We start from the raw sequence: 16,274 nt of genomic DNA on the forward strand, positions 1-16,274 counted from the left end.
AATGTACTTTTGATTTGGAAGGAGAGAAGCCCATCTGAGATTCATCATGACCCTAGTGACAAGCTATTGATCACGAGAGTGAAGAAAGCTTTGATTAGCACATTTTGGCAGTTTGTCTTTTTGGATTTAGGGTTTTGAGTTACCTTAAATCAATTTTGTTCATTACCCATTCTCAGATCATCTTGCTGCACAAATATATTTTTTTGTTAGCCGTGTTTTATTATAGTTTACAGACTGATGTTCATTTAAATGTTATGTCCTCTTTAAATCCTCTTAATGTAGGAACCAGAATGGTGGTGACATGGGCACTGTCACAGGTTAGTAAAGAGGCCTGGTGGCTATAATCATATTTAAGAAACTGCCATTTCTCTGTGAAGAATGGAAAATCAGTGATAGGTCAGAAATGAAAAGTTAAACCATTTAAATCCTAAAATTGATCATTCTAGTTTATTCACTCACAAACCAGTGAAGAAAATCAGTTTTCCCCATGTTGCATTTTAAAATATAACTTAATTGAGCTGTAATTTTATAGCATCATTTACCATGTTCATGATACCAATTACTTGGAACATTTTTTTTTCTAATTTTGAAATATGTGGTAGGGTTTTCTATCTTTAATCAACTTTTCTCATTATGAGAATTGTTCCTGTGCTTTGTTTAGCCAAAGACTACTTCAGAAAATGCTAGGTTGACTTGTTATTTTACTGTGTAGCAATTTCAAGCCTAGTTTATTTAGCTGTAGTCTATAAGATGCGAATTATAAAATGTGCCTTTTATACTTCTCATTTGCTTTTCTATGCATTTATGTTTTAGTTAATATGAAATCAGTGATGCAGGTATTGTTCAAGTATTATTCAGTTTTACTAATGAAAATTTGGAGATGCCATAATAACTTACAAATACATACACATATGCAGGGTATCAAGACATCCAAACTGATATACGAAAGCTTCAATTATGTGGACTAACTTGGGGACAGTCAGTTGTAAATTTGTGAAACTATATCAGAAACAGAATGATTCCCCCAAAGTGTATGGAACTGAAGCAAATACAAAGCTCAGAGTTGAGAGACCCAGCTTCTGGTCTGGACTCTGCCTTTAGCTGATTATTTGAGCTTGAGAAAGCATTTAAAGGTTTTTGACAGTTATTTTCTGAAATTCAGGCATTGAATTCCACCAATGAGCTCACAGTTAATGTGTTTCAAATATATGTAGTAATTTAGATTCTGAAATAGCTCAGAGTGATTTGTGACTATCTTAATTGTTTTTATAACAAGCTAGAAACCAGATCTATTCCTTCCAAAGTAGATTAGAAGTACATTTTTATACTTACACTGTTAACTGGTTCAAAAAGTAGTGGAAGAACAAACAAATTATCTTGACTTGAATGATTAGGTAGTAGATTTTTAATATTTAGAAACCTGGAGAGAGTTGTTTATTTTTTAATGTCAGTTGTTCTTTTATATAATGCAACTTCAGCATTAGTTCTCAGGCAATGGCTAAAGAGCATTCATCTTGACATTTCACTTCTTAAAAGACATTTAAACAGAGTTCTCAAGATCTACCCTATAGAACAGAAGCTTATATTTTTATGTGTGGTTCAGAAGAGCATATCAAAGACCAGATAGAAGAAAAAAAAATGTTAACAATTAAAGCTATCACAAATTGGAATGGTTTCCTAGAAAGACAGAGGGCTATTTGTCCTAGAGGTTGTACCTGGATTTTGCGTCTGTTAAATTTTATCTGCATGATACCCTCCAAGGTATTGTTAAATTTTGGAATTTGGGCATTAAGTCCATCCTCTGTACTCTGCATTTCCTTGTAAAGTATCTTAAAGAGCATGAGGAAATCAAGATGTCCTCTGCATATGCATGTCAAGATGTTGAACCTGAATGCTGCTGTCTCTTTGATTCAGAATTAGATGCTAGTATGTTTGATGCCTGTGTTATCTCTGTTTGCCTGGTCTAGATGGAAGTTGTGGCATTGATTCTTGTTTCCTTTATAACATTGGAAGGTTTTTGAAGTCACACTTCAAGTACCAAGTACTGTAGCAGGCTACTGACATTTCAGTGCGTTTTGATTTGTGTCATGGTTGTGGGAGAATGCAGGTACTGATCAATAGAAACATTTATTGACTTAAGAATATAAATAAATCAGCAGCATGCTTTTTATAGAGAGACTTGACTTACATATTGAAATTTGGGGTTTATACAAAAATGAATTTACTGGCTGCTTATATACTTTAGAAGATAACTTATAATAGGTTTTCTTTAGCATATATTTGCTATAGTGTCCTTATTTCAGAAATACATGTATTACACAATGAAATTTACATTTCATCAATTTATTTTCTCTTTATATATAAAAATATTGAACAAAACAGAGTTCACTATTGATGCTCTATATTCCATTTTTCTTTTAAGCTTAAATTATCACTCTTTAACATTTCCTAATTTATAGTCTTCTATTGCATTCAAGCCCAAAACAATAATGACCTTTTGATGGAATGTGGCTGTTGCTACATTTAACAGGTCCATGCAAAGGTCTCATTTGTGAAGCATGCCATATTGCAGCTTCATAATCTTTCTGGCAACAACAATGTAAAATTACCCTATACCCTCTCCTCCCAACCCAGGAAAAGGCTACAGCTGAAATAATTAGAATCCATACGCTTAATGATCTGTGCCTTCTGCAAGGTGGCGCATTACTGTCTCTAACGATGTTTAATAGCTCATAACATTCAATATACTTAATCATTAGTTACTGGCATTTCTAGTACTTTTGCATACTGAACATACCTTGATAGGGCGAAAATTCCATTCAAAAAGACTCAATTATCTACCTTGGGAAAGCACACTGACCAAATGAGGACATGCATTTGTCTTTTGAGCTGCTCTTGCCACTGAATTAGGGCTGTAACAGAGACATGTGGCTACAGTGGGATTTTGTTGGGTGAGGAAGGTTTGATTTGCTGGTGTCACATTGGGCTTTGTTGGTCTCACAGCAACAATGGGACTGAGACCAAAGTCCCTGAGTGGGAGGTCAGGAGACAGGGATACTGGCCCCCACCAACCACTTGACCTGTGCACTTGGGCTTCTGTGTCTTTATGTGTAAGATGAGAAGGAGGTGCTAAAATGATGACTGAGGAGGTACCTTCTCATTTTATAATATTTACATAGTTTTGGCATGGCTTGCATGATAGGGTTTTTAAAAATAAGCAGGTAAGGCTTTCTTCTGAATACTGCTTATTTAGGACAAATATTATTATTATTATTATTACTATTATTTATAACGGGACCTGAATAGTACCAAACACTGCTGTAACTGCTTAGTGCTTGAAGTGTCTGCATGAGGTAGCTTATTTTAATGCAGATTCCGCTTGAGAAAAGACAGGACTTCAGCATCCCTAAGCCTTAGAGAAAAATTCTGATTGTTGATTGTTGACCTTTTCCCCAATCATAGATTTGAGTCATAGCCACCCTGGGGTGAAATGCATGCATAGCTCTCCCACATCCTTGATAGTATCCAGAAAAGTGTTAAGACATTTTCCTTCTTGCTAGCAAAGGCCTACATGGGCAAAACAGAGGAGAAGCAGAGGAGTTGCTCCTCTCACTAGCACTTTGCTGTAGCAAATGTTGTGGTTTCCTTGGTGCTTTCTAAACTTACAAATCCAACGAAACAAGCTCAAAAATGAAAACGAAGAAAAGATTTCAATCGTATTATCGTAGGGTTTATAGCATCTGGGATTTCATTTGCCTTTTCTTTCTGCTTCAATATCAATTTAATATGGTTCAAAATGTAAAGTGTCAGGCACGCCTTCCCTTCCTCCTCCCTACAGCGCTCCTTGAGGGAATAGACCTTGACAAACGATGTGAGGTGTTAGGATTTAAAAAATTAATGTGCTACAATTATGATTCCTACACTGACCAAGCTTACAGGCCAAGGAAGGTGTTGAAAACTCAAATGCATACATGCACAAGCAGTCATGAATCATCCCTAACATATGACAGTAAGGAATGGTGGGGCCTGGGAATAATTGGAGAAATGCCTCTGTTTTAGGTCCTTGCTCCTTCCCTCCCTCCCTTTTACCCTCCCTTCCTCCATCCTTCCCCTACTCCCTTCCTTTCTTCCTTCGTCCCTCCCTCCTTCCATCTATTTCTCTCTCCCTTTGTTTCTCCCTTTCTCCTTCCCTCCCTTTCCCTTTCCTCCCCCCCTGCCTTCCTCCCTCCCTCCCTCCCATCCTTCCTTCCTTCATTCCTTCCAATACTCTGCAAACTGAATAAAATAATTTACTAGTGTTCAACTCCTAATCCAGGCACAGACCGACAGATGTAAACAAATAATTTTCATACAGTAAACAGGATGTTAAAATAAAGACATTTCTAAAGCACTGTTTTTAAGAGGATAGACTGCAGAGCCAGACAGATTTTGAATGCCTCCTTCACCACTTACCATCTGTTTGACCTTGGGCAAATAATCTTCCTTTTCTGTGTTCAGTTTCCTCAGATAAAAAGGGTGACAATGAGAGCACTTCCTTCACCAGTTTTTTCTTCAGCAGAAAAAGAGTTGATACAGGTTAAGCTCTTTGAACAGAATTTGGCACATTGTGAGCTCTTAAAAATAGAGCTGTTCTTATTACAGATGAGAGAGTTACATGCTAAAATATTAAGTCCAAATAAATATAGCCGAATAAAATCCTAAAGTGGAAGGAATCTTGGATCACCCTGCAGAACTACCCCTTTGCTGCTGGAACCATGGATGTCCCCAGCAGAGGACATTCCTATGTGTGCAAATGTCATTAGTGCAGAGGTCCTTAGCCAGATCGATACCTGATTACCTCATCTTTTCAACACATTGTCCAACTCTGCATGATTTTTATCAGAGAACCATTCACTTATTTCTTCCAAGAAAAGGGGCCAAGAGGCGTAGTGGAATGCATCAAGATCTCCTGTGGTGACCTTGTAATTTCTGTGGTGTTGTCCACCCTGGCCATTCATTTACCGTTTAAGCTGGTTTTGTCTCAGATGAAGATAAGTATTTTCCCACCTTGCTTTGAAATTTAGCTAACCAGACCCGTAAGTGGTTTTCAAGTATCACATTGCCTTCCAGACTCTACGAAATAATCAAAATGATAAAATGTTCTGAAGTTGGCCATTGTCAACTGAATTCCCATTTTAAAATTCTGTTATGCATTTTCCTTCACAGTCTCTGTACGTGTATGAGCTCAATCAGGACGCATAGTTTGAGTTGCAGAGCTGGTTAAGGTTTTGGGAACCCATGATCAGGTTCCCTCACTAATGTTGCCTTCTTCTCTAAAAACACATTTTAGTTCCTGCATTGCTTTACAGTATCCATTCTTCAGAATCCTTTAAGATTGGTACTTAAAGGAAAATACATGTAAAAGAGTTTGTTAGGTAGGTGTAGGTTAGCACAAAGAGGGAACAAACTGTGGTTACAAGGATTGGAATTTTTTGCTCTTTTTCTCATCTTTTTCTTTTTTTTTTTGAGACGGAGTTTCACTCTGTCACCAGGCTGGAGTGAAGTGGCGTGATATCTGCTCACTGCAACCTCCCAGGCTCAAGCGATTCTCCTGCCTCAGCCTCCCAAGTAGCTGGGATTTCAGATTCCCACCATCACGCTTGGCTAATTTTTGTATTTTTAGTAGAGAGAGGGTTTCACCATGTTGACCAGGCTGGGCGACAAACTCCTGTCCTCAAATGATCTGCCCACCTCAGCCTCCCAAAGTGCTGAAATTACAGGTGTGAGCCACCACACTCAGCCTTCCCTCATTTTTTCTAAGAATTCTGTAATACAGGGCGAAATATAAAAGACATGAACTATCAGTATATGTTGGATAATTCATGTAATTAGACAAAGGAGAATTATGCATTTAGACAAAAGATGATATGCAGCTGTAGCTATTACATGTGAAAACTACTGTTTAAAAATATAGGTATGTAGAACTTTCTAGATGCTAGCTCATCAGTTGGTCCCTGGTGATTATCCTTGGTTATTATGATGTAAATTCTCATTTGGCTTTTTTAATTGTGTTTTTTTTTTTTTTTTTTTTTTTTTTTTTTTTTTTNTTTTCTTAAGGAGCACATAATTATTTTATAACAAAAATTTTGACAACGTAAATTACTACACATAATTATTTTATAACAAAAATTTTGACAACGTAAATTACTATGCAAGGTGTAGGAAATGCATTGTTTTGTTTTGTTGTTTGTTGTTTTTTGAGATGGAGCTTCACTCTTGTTGCCCAGGCTGGAGTGCAATGGTGAAATCTTGGCTTGCTGCAACCTCCGCCTCCCGGGTTCAAGTGATTCTCCTGCCTCAGCCTCCCAAGTAGCTGGGACTACAGGCACCACCACCACGCTCGGCTAATTTTTTGTATTTTTAGTAGAGACATGGTTTCATCATGTTGGCTAGGCTAGTCTCGAACTTCTGACCTCAGATGATCCATCTGCCTCGGCCTCCCAAAGTGCTGGGATTACGGGTGTGAGCCACCGCACCTTGTTTTGTTTTTGAAGTAGGTCTCACTCTGTCACACAAGCTGGAGTGCAGTGGTGCAATGACAGCTCACTGCAGCCTCAAACTCCTGTGCCTAAGTCATCCTTCTGCCTCAGCCTCTAGAGTAGCAGGGACTGCCCTGGCAATTAGATGTTTACAGTTTTTTATAGAGATAGGGTCTCATGATGTTGACCAGGCTGGAAGAAAAAATGAGTTAAATCCTCTTCATCCTCTGAGACCATCAATGATTCTGAGGTTTTCATTTTCTTCACCCAACACTCTTTCAATCTGCATTTTTACTACACCTTTTTCCTTGCGTCTCACAGTTTTTCAGTAGTTCAGTTGTCAGGAATTTAAAGAGTGCTGACCTTGTGTGCAGGCCCATCCTTTGAGGAATGAGCCACAGGATATCTGTGCCATTTTGGTTCATGTCCTGCTTCCTACCTGACTTTTCTGTTCCTAAGGCTTTGTCTTCCACATGCCATCTCTTTCTTTCTTCCTTCCTTCCTTGCCTTCCTTTCTTTTCTTTCTTTCCTTCTTTCTTTTTTTGTAAGGTAGAGTTTTGCTCTTGTTGCCCAGGCTGGAGTGCAATGGTGTGATCTCGGCTCACTGCAACCTCTGCCTCCCGGGTTCAAGCTATTATTCTGCCTCAGTCTCCTGAGTAGCTGGGATTAAAGGCATGTGCCACCACACCGGGCTAATTTTGTATTTTCAGTAGAGACGGGGTTTCTCCATGTTGGTCAGCCTGGTCTCAAATTCCCGACGTCTGGTGATCTGCCCACGTTGGCCTCCCAAAGTGCTGAGATTACAGGCATGAGGCATTGTGCCTGGCCCATGCCATCCTTTTCTTGTATTTATTATTACTGGCCTGCATCATTGCACATTCGAGTTGATCTTACCTCAAGCTGATGCACAATTATGTATTCATCCCCATTAGGGGTAGCCTAGGAACCAGAATAAGCACTGATTTAAAAGCCAAGCACCTTTTTTTTGTATATATTGTATCTTCAAACAGTAAGTACTTTTATTGAGCATATGTTTTCTTGTTTCTAAGGAAGAAACTCAAGAAGTGAAACCAACCAAAATATACGCTTTTAAACCTGTAGCCAGGAGTTCACCAATTCTTCTTATCGCGTTTCTGGAGGATTGAGGTGGTGGTGATGGTAGTGGTATTGATGAATAATGATCACCCTTTATGGGCAAGGCCCTATGCTGGGTGCTTTGAATGCATCATCTCTAATTTTAACTCTCATGGCCATTTGTGAGCTGGCTATCATTATTTTCACCGTCATTTTACAGCTGGCAAGACCGAAACACAGAGGTTGAGTAAGCATTAGCTGACATATTTGGTAATAGTTGGGGTCGAGTCGGGATCTGAACCCAGGTCAATGTGATTTTGTTTATCCTTTTTCATCCATGAGTTACATTAAGAACAATACTTATATAATAAGCGTTTATACAGCAGCACTACATACATGTGCTTGGTCACTTATTCGGTAATGTTAATTTTTCTTCTTTTCAGCAGGTAGTAGTGGCTTGAGGACATCAAAGGCTTTACCGTAGAAATGCTGCTCTGGGTTAGGTCTATCATCAAGTACATGAGACTGAACAAGAATGTATATAAAAGAAGCAGGCAGATCTCTTCACCCCCTCTTCACCGCTCCATTTCCCTCTTACACATGCATGCTGTTTCTTAAGTAAATATGTCAATCTTATAGAAAAAGCAATTTTCTCCACATTCTTGGGAAAGTAGCTAATTTTATCTTGATAAACTTATCAGCTTGATTCAGTAATGCTAAAGCTGCTGGGATGTAAGACATATTAAAATTATAGCTGATTTGAGGTTGCCTTTCCTTTGGAAACCTTAATGCGAAATCATTTGTATCTGCTTAAAATTAGCTTTTAGTTTTAATTTACATGAAATGAAATCATCTTCTGTTTATCTTAGAATAATCTCAGAATTTAGTATGAGTTTTCCATCCAGGAAGGCAGATGACATTTTCTAACGTGGGTCTCTCTCTCTCTTTTTCTCTCTCTGACTGTCTTCTCTGTCTCCCTCTCATGGACATCTGCCGAGCCACTCCTGGAGTGCTTGCTGTGGGCCCCAGGTTGATTAGCTCTACCTGAGAGCTCTGACAGGTGTCACCCATCAGCTTCGAAGCAGTATTGCTGACCAGATGGCTGGCATCTGCGTGAAGTGCCACTACCCTTCTGCCAGATGCCTGCTGGTACCCCTAAGACAGATGGAAGGAGTCGTTTTGGGCCCTCCGGAGCCCCTCGTTCTGGCATGTCTTCTGGAATGATGTTGGTTCATTCTGAATGTTCAATCTCAACTTGAAAATCCATTGGATTAGGCATGGTTCCTCAAGTAATGCGCAAGCTCCACCTGCAGGGAAGGGGTGTGACTGGCCTCTCCTCCTGGGGCTCTCTGTTCTACGGGTAGCCCTACCTGAGTAACTTACTCTTAGCCTTGCCAGGGCTCACACCAATTTAACCTCCAGGAACTGGGATCAACCATGTAGCTACCTGGTTTCATGTACACAATACATCTCACTTTCCCTTGAATAAATGGGTCTATTTCAACAGTAGCTGGCTAGTCTGTGAATACCTTAGACAAATTTGTCTAGCTCTGCTTGTGGTGCCTTTCTCAATAGTTTGTTGGATTTACCTTAGCGTATAATGTTCTTTCTAGTTGCACTGTATAAAGTGGGGAAAAGGTAGCTTTCTTCCTCCTACCACACAGATACTTGCCAATGACTCTCTTTATTTGGGAGGAATAGGGGCAAGAGGAGGAGATTTATGTAACCCTGTGGCAAGGGTGGGACACTTGGATTTTTAAAATTCATCATTGTGACACTAGAGTAATGCATTTTTTAGTTTCTCCCATGCTGATGTTATATATCACGCTATTTGTGCCTAGACAAAAAAGGCTAAATTGGTTAGCAATATAAAATGCTATTGTAGATGGTAGCCTCTTTTTAAAAATCCAACAGTGAAATATATTTCCCTACATGCACACATTCCGAAGTATAAAAAGTATCACTGTGAGGGTTTAAATAGCTATCACACTTGCTGAGAGAATGACTTTATATTCTAGATCGGCCTATAAAATGGTAAGAGGTGTTTTTTAATTTTTTCTTATAACTTAGGATTAGTTACAAGATGCACAGACTTTCCATGCTATTATTGGCTTTATTTAAATGTGCTAGATTTTGCTTAGTAGGTGGATAGTAATCATTACTATAAAAATTGAATAAATTGTTTGCTCATGAGTTTGTAAATCTGTTATATTAACTGTACTTTTCAAGTTTATTGATGCTTTTACGCCTCTGTGTATACTCTGCTATATGAAGCTCCATTTATGCTTTCTCACAGTTTTCACTTCCCCAAGTGGATATCCACCCGCTGATTTGGTATCAGCCTCAATCCTTGTTAATTATCTCTGTTTCCCACTCCCGGGGTCCCTTGGTGCAAATATATACCTGACTCTGGTATTGTGTCAGCCCTCAACATCAGCTTGAACCTTTTGTCTGGTCTTCACATCTAATGAGCCCTTAGATCGGCTGGTTGTGTCACACAGATGCATTTCATACTCCCTCTCCCATTTCCTTGGTCCAGACTCTCACCACGGCTCTCTCAGACTAAAACTGCATTCACCCTATTAACTGATTTCTCTGTCCTGGTCTTTTCCCCTCCAGTTTATTTTATGTAATATGACTAAAACAATCTTCCAAAAATAAAAATCTATTAATGTCACTTCCCACCCTGCTGTGGATACAATCCAAACCTCTTACATGGTGTTCCAGGCATTACCGCCTCTCTCCAGCCCCCTTCCTCATGGGGCCTTCCAGAGAACTGCAGTCTCTATACTTAGCATGGGGCTCCAGATTCAAAGCCATGAAGTGTACATGCTGCCTGAGATGCGCTCCCCACCGTTGCTTCCCTGGTGAACACCTCTTGCTTTTTTGCATCCCACTAAAGTGGTCAACTTCCCCCCAGTCTCACATCTCACACTAAATGAGCAAATACCTCTCCCCTCTCCATTGCCTACATTCTTTTATTATTATTTATTTTTTTGAGACATAGTCTTGCTCTGTCACTCAGGCTGGAGTGTAGTGGCACAATCTTGGCCCACGGCAATCTCTACCTCCCGGGTTCATGCGATTCTCCTGACTCAGCCTCCCAAGTAGCTGGGACTACAGGTGCACACCACCATGGCCAACTAAATTTTATATTTTTGGTAGAGACAGGGTTTCACCATATTGGTCAAGCTGGTCTTGAACTCCTGACCTCGTGATCCACCTGCCTCTGCCTCCCAAAGTGTTGGGATTACAAGCGTGAGCCACCGTGCCAGCCTGCCTACATTCTTAATCTTGTCTCTTACAGCACTTAATTACTGTATTCTGATTATGTGTTGACAACCTGTTTACCCATGAGACTGTGAACTCCTTGTGCCTGGGTGTTCTTAGTCAACTTTGTAACTCCAGAGCCTAGCACAGAATCTGACACAAGTGTGTGTTTAGTAAACATTTGTTTAATTGGTTTAGTTCTCATCTAAATGTTCTCTATATTAGAGAATAGGTTACTAAGAGGATTAGGAGATTAGATCTTGGGTGCCTCTATAATGTGTTCCTGTCTGATTAGCTCAATTAAGAGTACAGTGTTAATGAGGCCAAGGCCTTAACTTTCAATTCTCTGTGGAGCAATTGACTCTGTACCTCAACTGAGAGTTGCATGGTAAGTTTCCTGGTATCATTGGTTCTAAGGCAAATGAGGAGAGAGGATGATTAAGCTCAAGGCAAATCCATCTCAACTATTAGACAAATGGAATTAAAGATATTCCTTATTGATGTAAAAAGCATGAATTCATACTTCAGTGTGAAATGAGCCCCTTGTTTTGTCCACAGTACTTGTCCCTATGCACTGATACGGACAAAGGGCTCTTTGATGCATTAGAGGTGGCAGAAATACCACATGGTAATCGGAGTTTCGCAATAAAAACAGTAATTGTCCATTCACAGATCTTTAGGACTGTCAGCCTCTAAGCCTCTTGTCTACCCACCTGCCTCTCCGTGTCTGTCTTCCAGGTGAGACGATGCGTATCGCCTCCTCCGAGTTTGCTGATGACCCATGCTCATCGGTAAAGCGTGGCACCATGGTGCGGGCGGCAAGGGCTTTGCTCTCGGCAGTGACACGCTTACTCATCCTTGCGGACATGGCAGATGTCATGAGACTTTTATCCCATCTGAAAATTGTACGTATGTAGAACTTGTCAAAACTTTCTTTATGTGGGTGGCAATGTTGACCATGTGTATTATAGCTCTCACGTCTACTCTAGATGTTTCATTGCTCACCAGATCACTTGGTTACCAGCCCAGGTAGTGCCCACCCCCAACTTTTTCTAATAATAAAATTATATTCAATAATATATTCAAAAAGTTTTGTAAGACTCACTTAATTATTCTTTTCTCCTCAAAACTGAGAGCTTAGACTTCTCCTTACTTCCTGGAGTCTCTAACAGTACATTCTTTTAGGCTACAGAACCTGGACAGAGTGGAACTGCCTTTGTCCCATCTCAGGATCAGAGCAGTGTTGGTCCATGTGGTAATCCAGGTTGGGGTCAGCTCTGCTGAGCAGCTGATCACCTGTGCCCGCCTTAGTGTGGATTACATGTTGAATATATTTTGCCATCTACTCTAGCCTTGCTCTCCTGTACATATATAGATTTTGAACCCTATAATGGCAACAAAAAGGGGCCCTATCCATGCTTCCCATGGCTAAAGTCAATCTTGTTTCACCCAGCCCGGCATCTAACATATCTGGATTGGTTCTCTGAGTGGATACATACTTGTCCCACTAACCCATAGAACACCATTATATGTGCCTTGCTTTTCATGGTTTCTTCTAATTCTTTTATTTCCTAGTAGAATTGAAGCCCTGCTCTCATCACAAATTTTAATGCAATCGAGATTAAGGCTACTTCCCCAGTCCTTGACAACTGGTCCTTTTTCTGTTTTCCTATTTGCTGATTGGTATCTAGTTGCAACAAGGATGGTTCAACCCTTTAGCAAAGATGATGTAACTTAGCTGCATAGGAATATAGCCCCTGCTTAGGGAATTCCTAATCTATACACTCAGTAAAATATGATTTTTGGACAGTGGGCACCAACCCTGGACTGATCGCAGAGTGCTTAGATGATGAGGTGCAAACCATGTTTTCCTTTTTGGAGGACCAACCAATCGCTTGCTTGCTTTCCCAGCAGTCCTGGGCATTCCTGGATTATCATGTTTTCTATCAGCCAATCTTCCTGTCTTATTTTCTTTATCAGTGAAGGCAGGTTATGAGGAGGGCCAGGGGAGATAGAAAATGAATAATGAGAGCCTGCTCTCACCTCACCATTGAGCTCAGATTTGTTCAGTAGGAGGGATCATCAAGAAATTACTTAAATCATAATTACTCTGTCAAAAAGCCTTGAGCGGGATCTTTTATCCAAGTTGGCTCCAGTAAAATAGCCAGGATTCTCAAATTATATATAAATTCTAGAAAAACGTGAAAGGCTTCAAATTCCAACATCTGCAGCCTGAGCTCTGAAGCCATAAACATAAAGGAAGTATATCTCTTTATGGCTTCTATATAGGTCCCTGAGGAACAAGGGACACCAAGAAACTGCTTGGAAGTTTTCTTTTTGTTTTTTTTTTTCCTTATGAATTTTTCAGGGAATGAAAATCCAGGCAAGACTCTTGAAATTGGATGAGGTGAGCAGTTTGAGGAGAGACTACGTATTTCAGAGGATGTTGAAAGGCAGTACAATACTAGAGTTAATGGTTTAGATGCTGGAGTCAGACTAAATAGGTTTATTCTTGATTTGACATCTACTTGCCAGCTGTGCGGTAGTCTAGCAGGTAAATCTCAGATATCTCATCTGTTCAAGTGGGGCTAACGGCAGAGCGGCCCTCGAGGTTGTGGGGAGGTTTGAATGGGGATGATTCCTCTGAAGCACTTATCTCAGAGAACTGCACAAAGTGAGTGTTCTGTCAATGGCCGCTGAGTAGGGAGTGTAAGATGACTCAAAACACTTGTAGGCTGTCATTCCTCCCGCCCTCTCTGTTATATGCATCTTTTCAGCTACACAAAACTTCCTTCTCAAGCATTTTGGGAAAAAATGTTTTGTTAATTTTTTCCTTACAGCCTACTTAGTCTTCGAAGGCAATATTTTTAGATACGCCTTTACAGAGAAGGACAATCTTCCTTCACCCCAGCAAAAAAATAATAGGACTGAACCTAACAAAATTAACCTTACATCTCACATGTCAGTGCTGTGCTGCGGAAGGTCTGTCAGCAACTGTCAGGGAGTGATGACGGGCTGAATATCCTTACTGAACTGCCTACACTCCACACTCGAGAAGTGTGATAAATCCAGAGCGATGACGCTGTGGGTGGCACCAGTTGCCTCCTGCAGTCCTGCCTTTCAGCCCACCTGTTTTGACCGGTGATGTTGGCTCATCAGATTACAGCAGCCTGCTCCAGTGGGGAGTCAATTGCAATCTCTTCTGCACACAGCCCAGTAAGGGAATTAAAAAAAAAAAAAAGATTTAGCACAAAATCATGGAAAGGTCAACTAAGCAATATTAAGCAGTCCTGTCAGACTGTCAGTAGTAAAATTAAAAATGATTGTAGACTAAATAACACATTTGTTCTACTTAGAGTGCAGAGTCTGTAGCAAACAGGTGTGGTGGAATGTTGCTCTCTTGTGGAGTAAGTGAGGAACTACAGTTTCTGGGGCCATCACTGAAATACTGATCGTAGCTTGTGTCACACTTTGGATTCAGATCAGTCAGTGTTTACTTTCATGAGCTATTGCCCCCACCCCTGAAAAAAGGACAACATGCCAACAATTCATTGCAAATGAACATAGCACATAATTCTACTCAGTTGTATGTCGGTTCTTTTGTGCAGAAGCGTATCTTCTCAGGACTGATGAAGTGACGTATTGTCCGCAAGCTTCTATTTATTTGTTTTTCTGTAACTCAGGATGAAGGAGATATCAAATATCTTTACATGTTTTGATGAAGCAATTTAGAAAATATTTACCGCTTTCTCAAGGACTTTTTAAAATAAACAATGAGTTTCTTTACCATCTGGATGATAAATCAGAGAAAGAAAAGAGCAACAGTTGCTTTCTAATAAGAGTAAAGTGGAGACTGGTTTTCTAGTTGGGTTCAGATTGAGTAATACCTTATAGTGAGACTACAGCCTCCTGCTGTGTTAACTGCTGTGTGTCTCTTTTACCTTAAGTCTTACACATCGCATTCTACTTTTATCTTTTAGGCCATATGTCAAAGTTTTATGTGTGTTCTTCCCAGATGTTAATTTCTCTCATCTCTGAGTAACTTGCATGGAGATTTTCACAGCAACTTATATTCATGTTTTTTCATCAGCAGTTTGCCAGTTTGATGAAGAATAGTCATTTGAGTAAACATGGCCAAATGTTGTTCAGCCTCTAAAAATGAGTAAAGGGTTAGGATACCTGCAGAGGTCATGTGGTTTGGCAGTGCATAGGTCTTCGCATTCTGCTACTTGACAATTTTATTTAGGAGCTAAAATTTAAATGGCTACTGAGGAGTTCTTCTCAGATAACATATAGACATTAGGTGTTCAAGTTATGCTACTTGTTCTATCATGCAAATATTGTGGTACTATTTTTTTTTTTTTTTTTTTTTTTGAGACAGAGTCCTGCTATGTTGCTTAGGCTGGAGTGTGGTGGTGCAAGCTCGGCTCACTACAACCTCCACCTCCCAAGTTCAAGCAGTTCTTCTGCCTCAGCCTCCCAAGTAGCTGGGACTACAGGCACCCACCACCACGCCCAGCTAATTTTTGTATTTTTAGTAGCGACGGATTTCACTATGTTGGCCAGGCTGGTCTTGAACTCCTGACCTCATGATCTGCCCGCCTCAACCTCCCAAAGTGTTGGGATTACAGGCCTGAGCCACCACACCGGGCCTACTTGTGGTACTTTAAATTTTGTTCTCCTTTGAATATATTAAAGATTCACATGACTGCAAAAGATCTTTGCTGCTGCTATGACTTTAAATTCAGGAGAATAGTGATGGAACAGTGGGTGACTTAGAGTTCTGTTGTCCAGTTAGCACCCAAGTGAGAATTTAATGTTCCTGAGTAAAGCCAAGGTAATCCTTTATATTTCAGACACCATTTAAAAATACTGAATTATAATCAACTTTACTGTTGAAGTTGCTGGCAAATGATTTCCTAGCCAGATACCTGGAATAACCTGCAATCTGTTCACATTGTCAGTGTGTTAGGTTGATATATGGCATCCTGGGATTTTAAAGGAATCCTGCAGGTCAATCAGTGACCATGAAGAGGGACATTTATTTATTACATTAGTTTCCCTCTGAACTAGTGTAATCAGATTATATTGTCAGTTATTAGCATGAGCGATAGTACTACACATAAACTCATCTAGATGTGTATGTCAGAGAAAACAGTCACCTTCTTTCCATCCTCAAGCTAGATCCTGGGATGAGGATGCTTTTGATAATTTGATAATTTCTCTTTAGAAAATGAAATAACAAGATAGAAAAATAGCAACCCTTAGCTTCTCAAGAGGTCAAGTTTCCTTAGTGGCTACCAGAGGCCACATCTAGAGGCCACGTCTAGTGCTGCTGTTCTTTGGTGGAGGTGGGGGGCACTGATGAGACATGATGATCTTAACATTAAATGTGACTTTGTGAGTTTAGCA

The 16,274-nt window shown here is 40.0% G+C and overlaps 1 protein-coding gene across 5 annotated transcripts in view; it reads left to right on the forward strand.

The window, feature by feature from the left end:
• CTNNA2 (catenin alpha 2) overlaps window positions 1–16,274 on the forward strand; it is a 1,139,443-nt gene that overhangs the window by 340,982 nt on the left and 782,187 nt on the right. For all 5 annotated transcript variants that reach the window (XM_037741389.1, XM_017536690.1, XM_017536691.1 and 2 more), the window contains exon 4: window positions 11,601–11,767. In XM_037741389.1, coding sequence (XP_037597317.1) covers window positions 11,601–11,767 — 167 coding nt within the window. The remainder of the gene's footprint in view (window positions 1–11,600; window positions 11,768–16,274) is intronic.

The sequence above is a fragment of the Cebus imitator genome, unplaced genomic scaffold (genome assembly GCF_001604975.1).
Source record: "Cebus imitator isolate Cc_AM_T3 unplaced genomic scaffold, Cebus_imitator-1.0 Scaffold100, whole genome shotgun sequence".
Lineage (NCBI taxonomy): Eukaryota > Metazoa > Chordata > Mammalia > Primates > Cebidae > Cebus > Cebus imitator.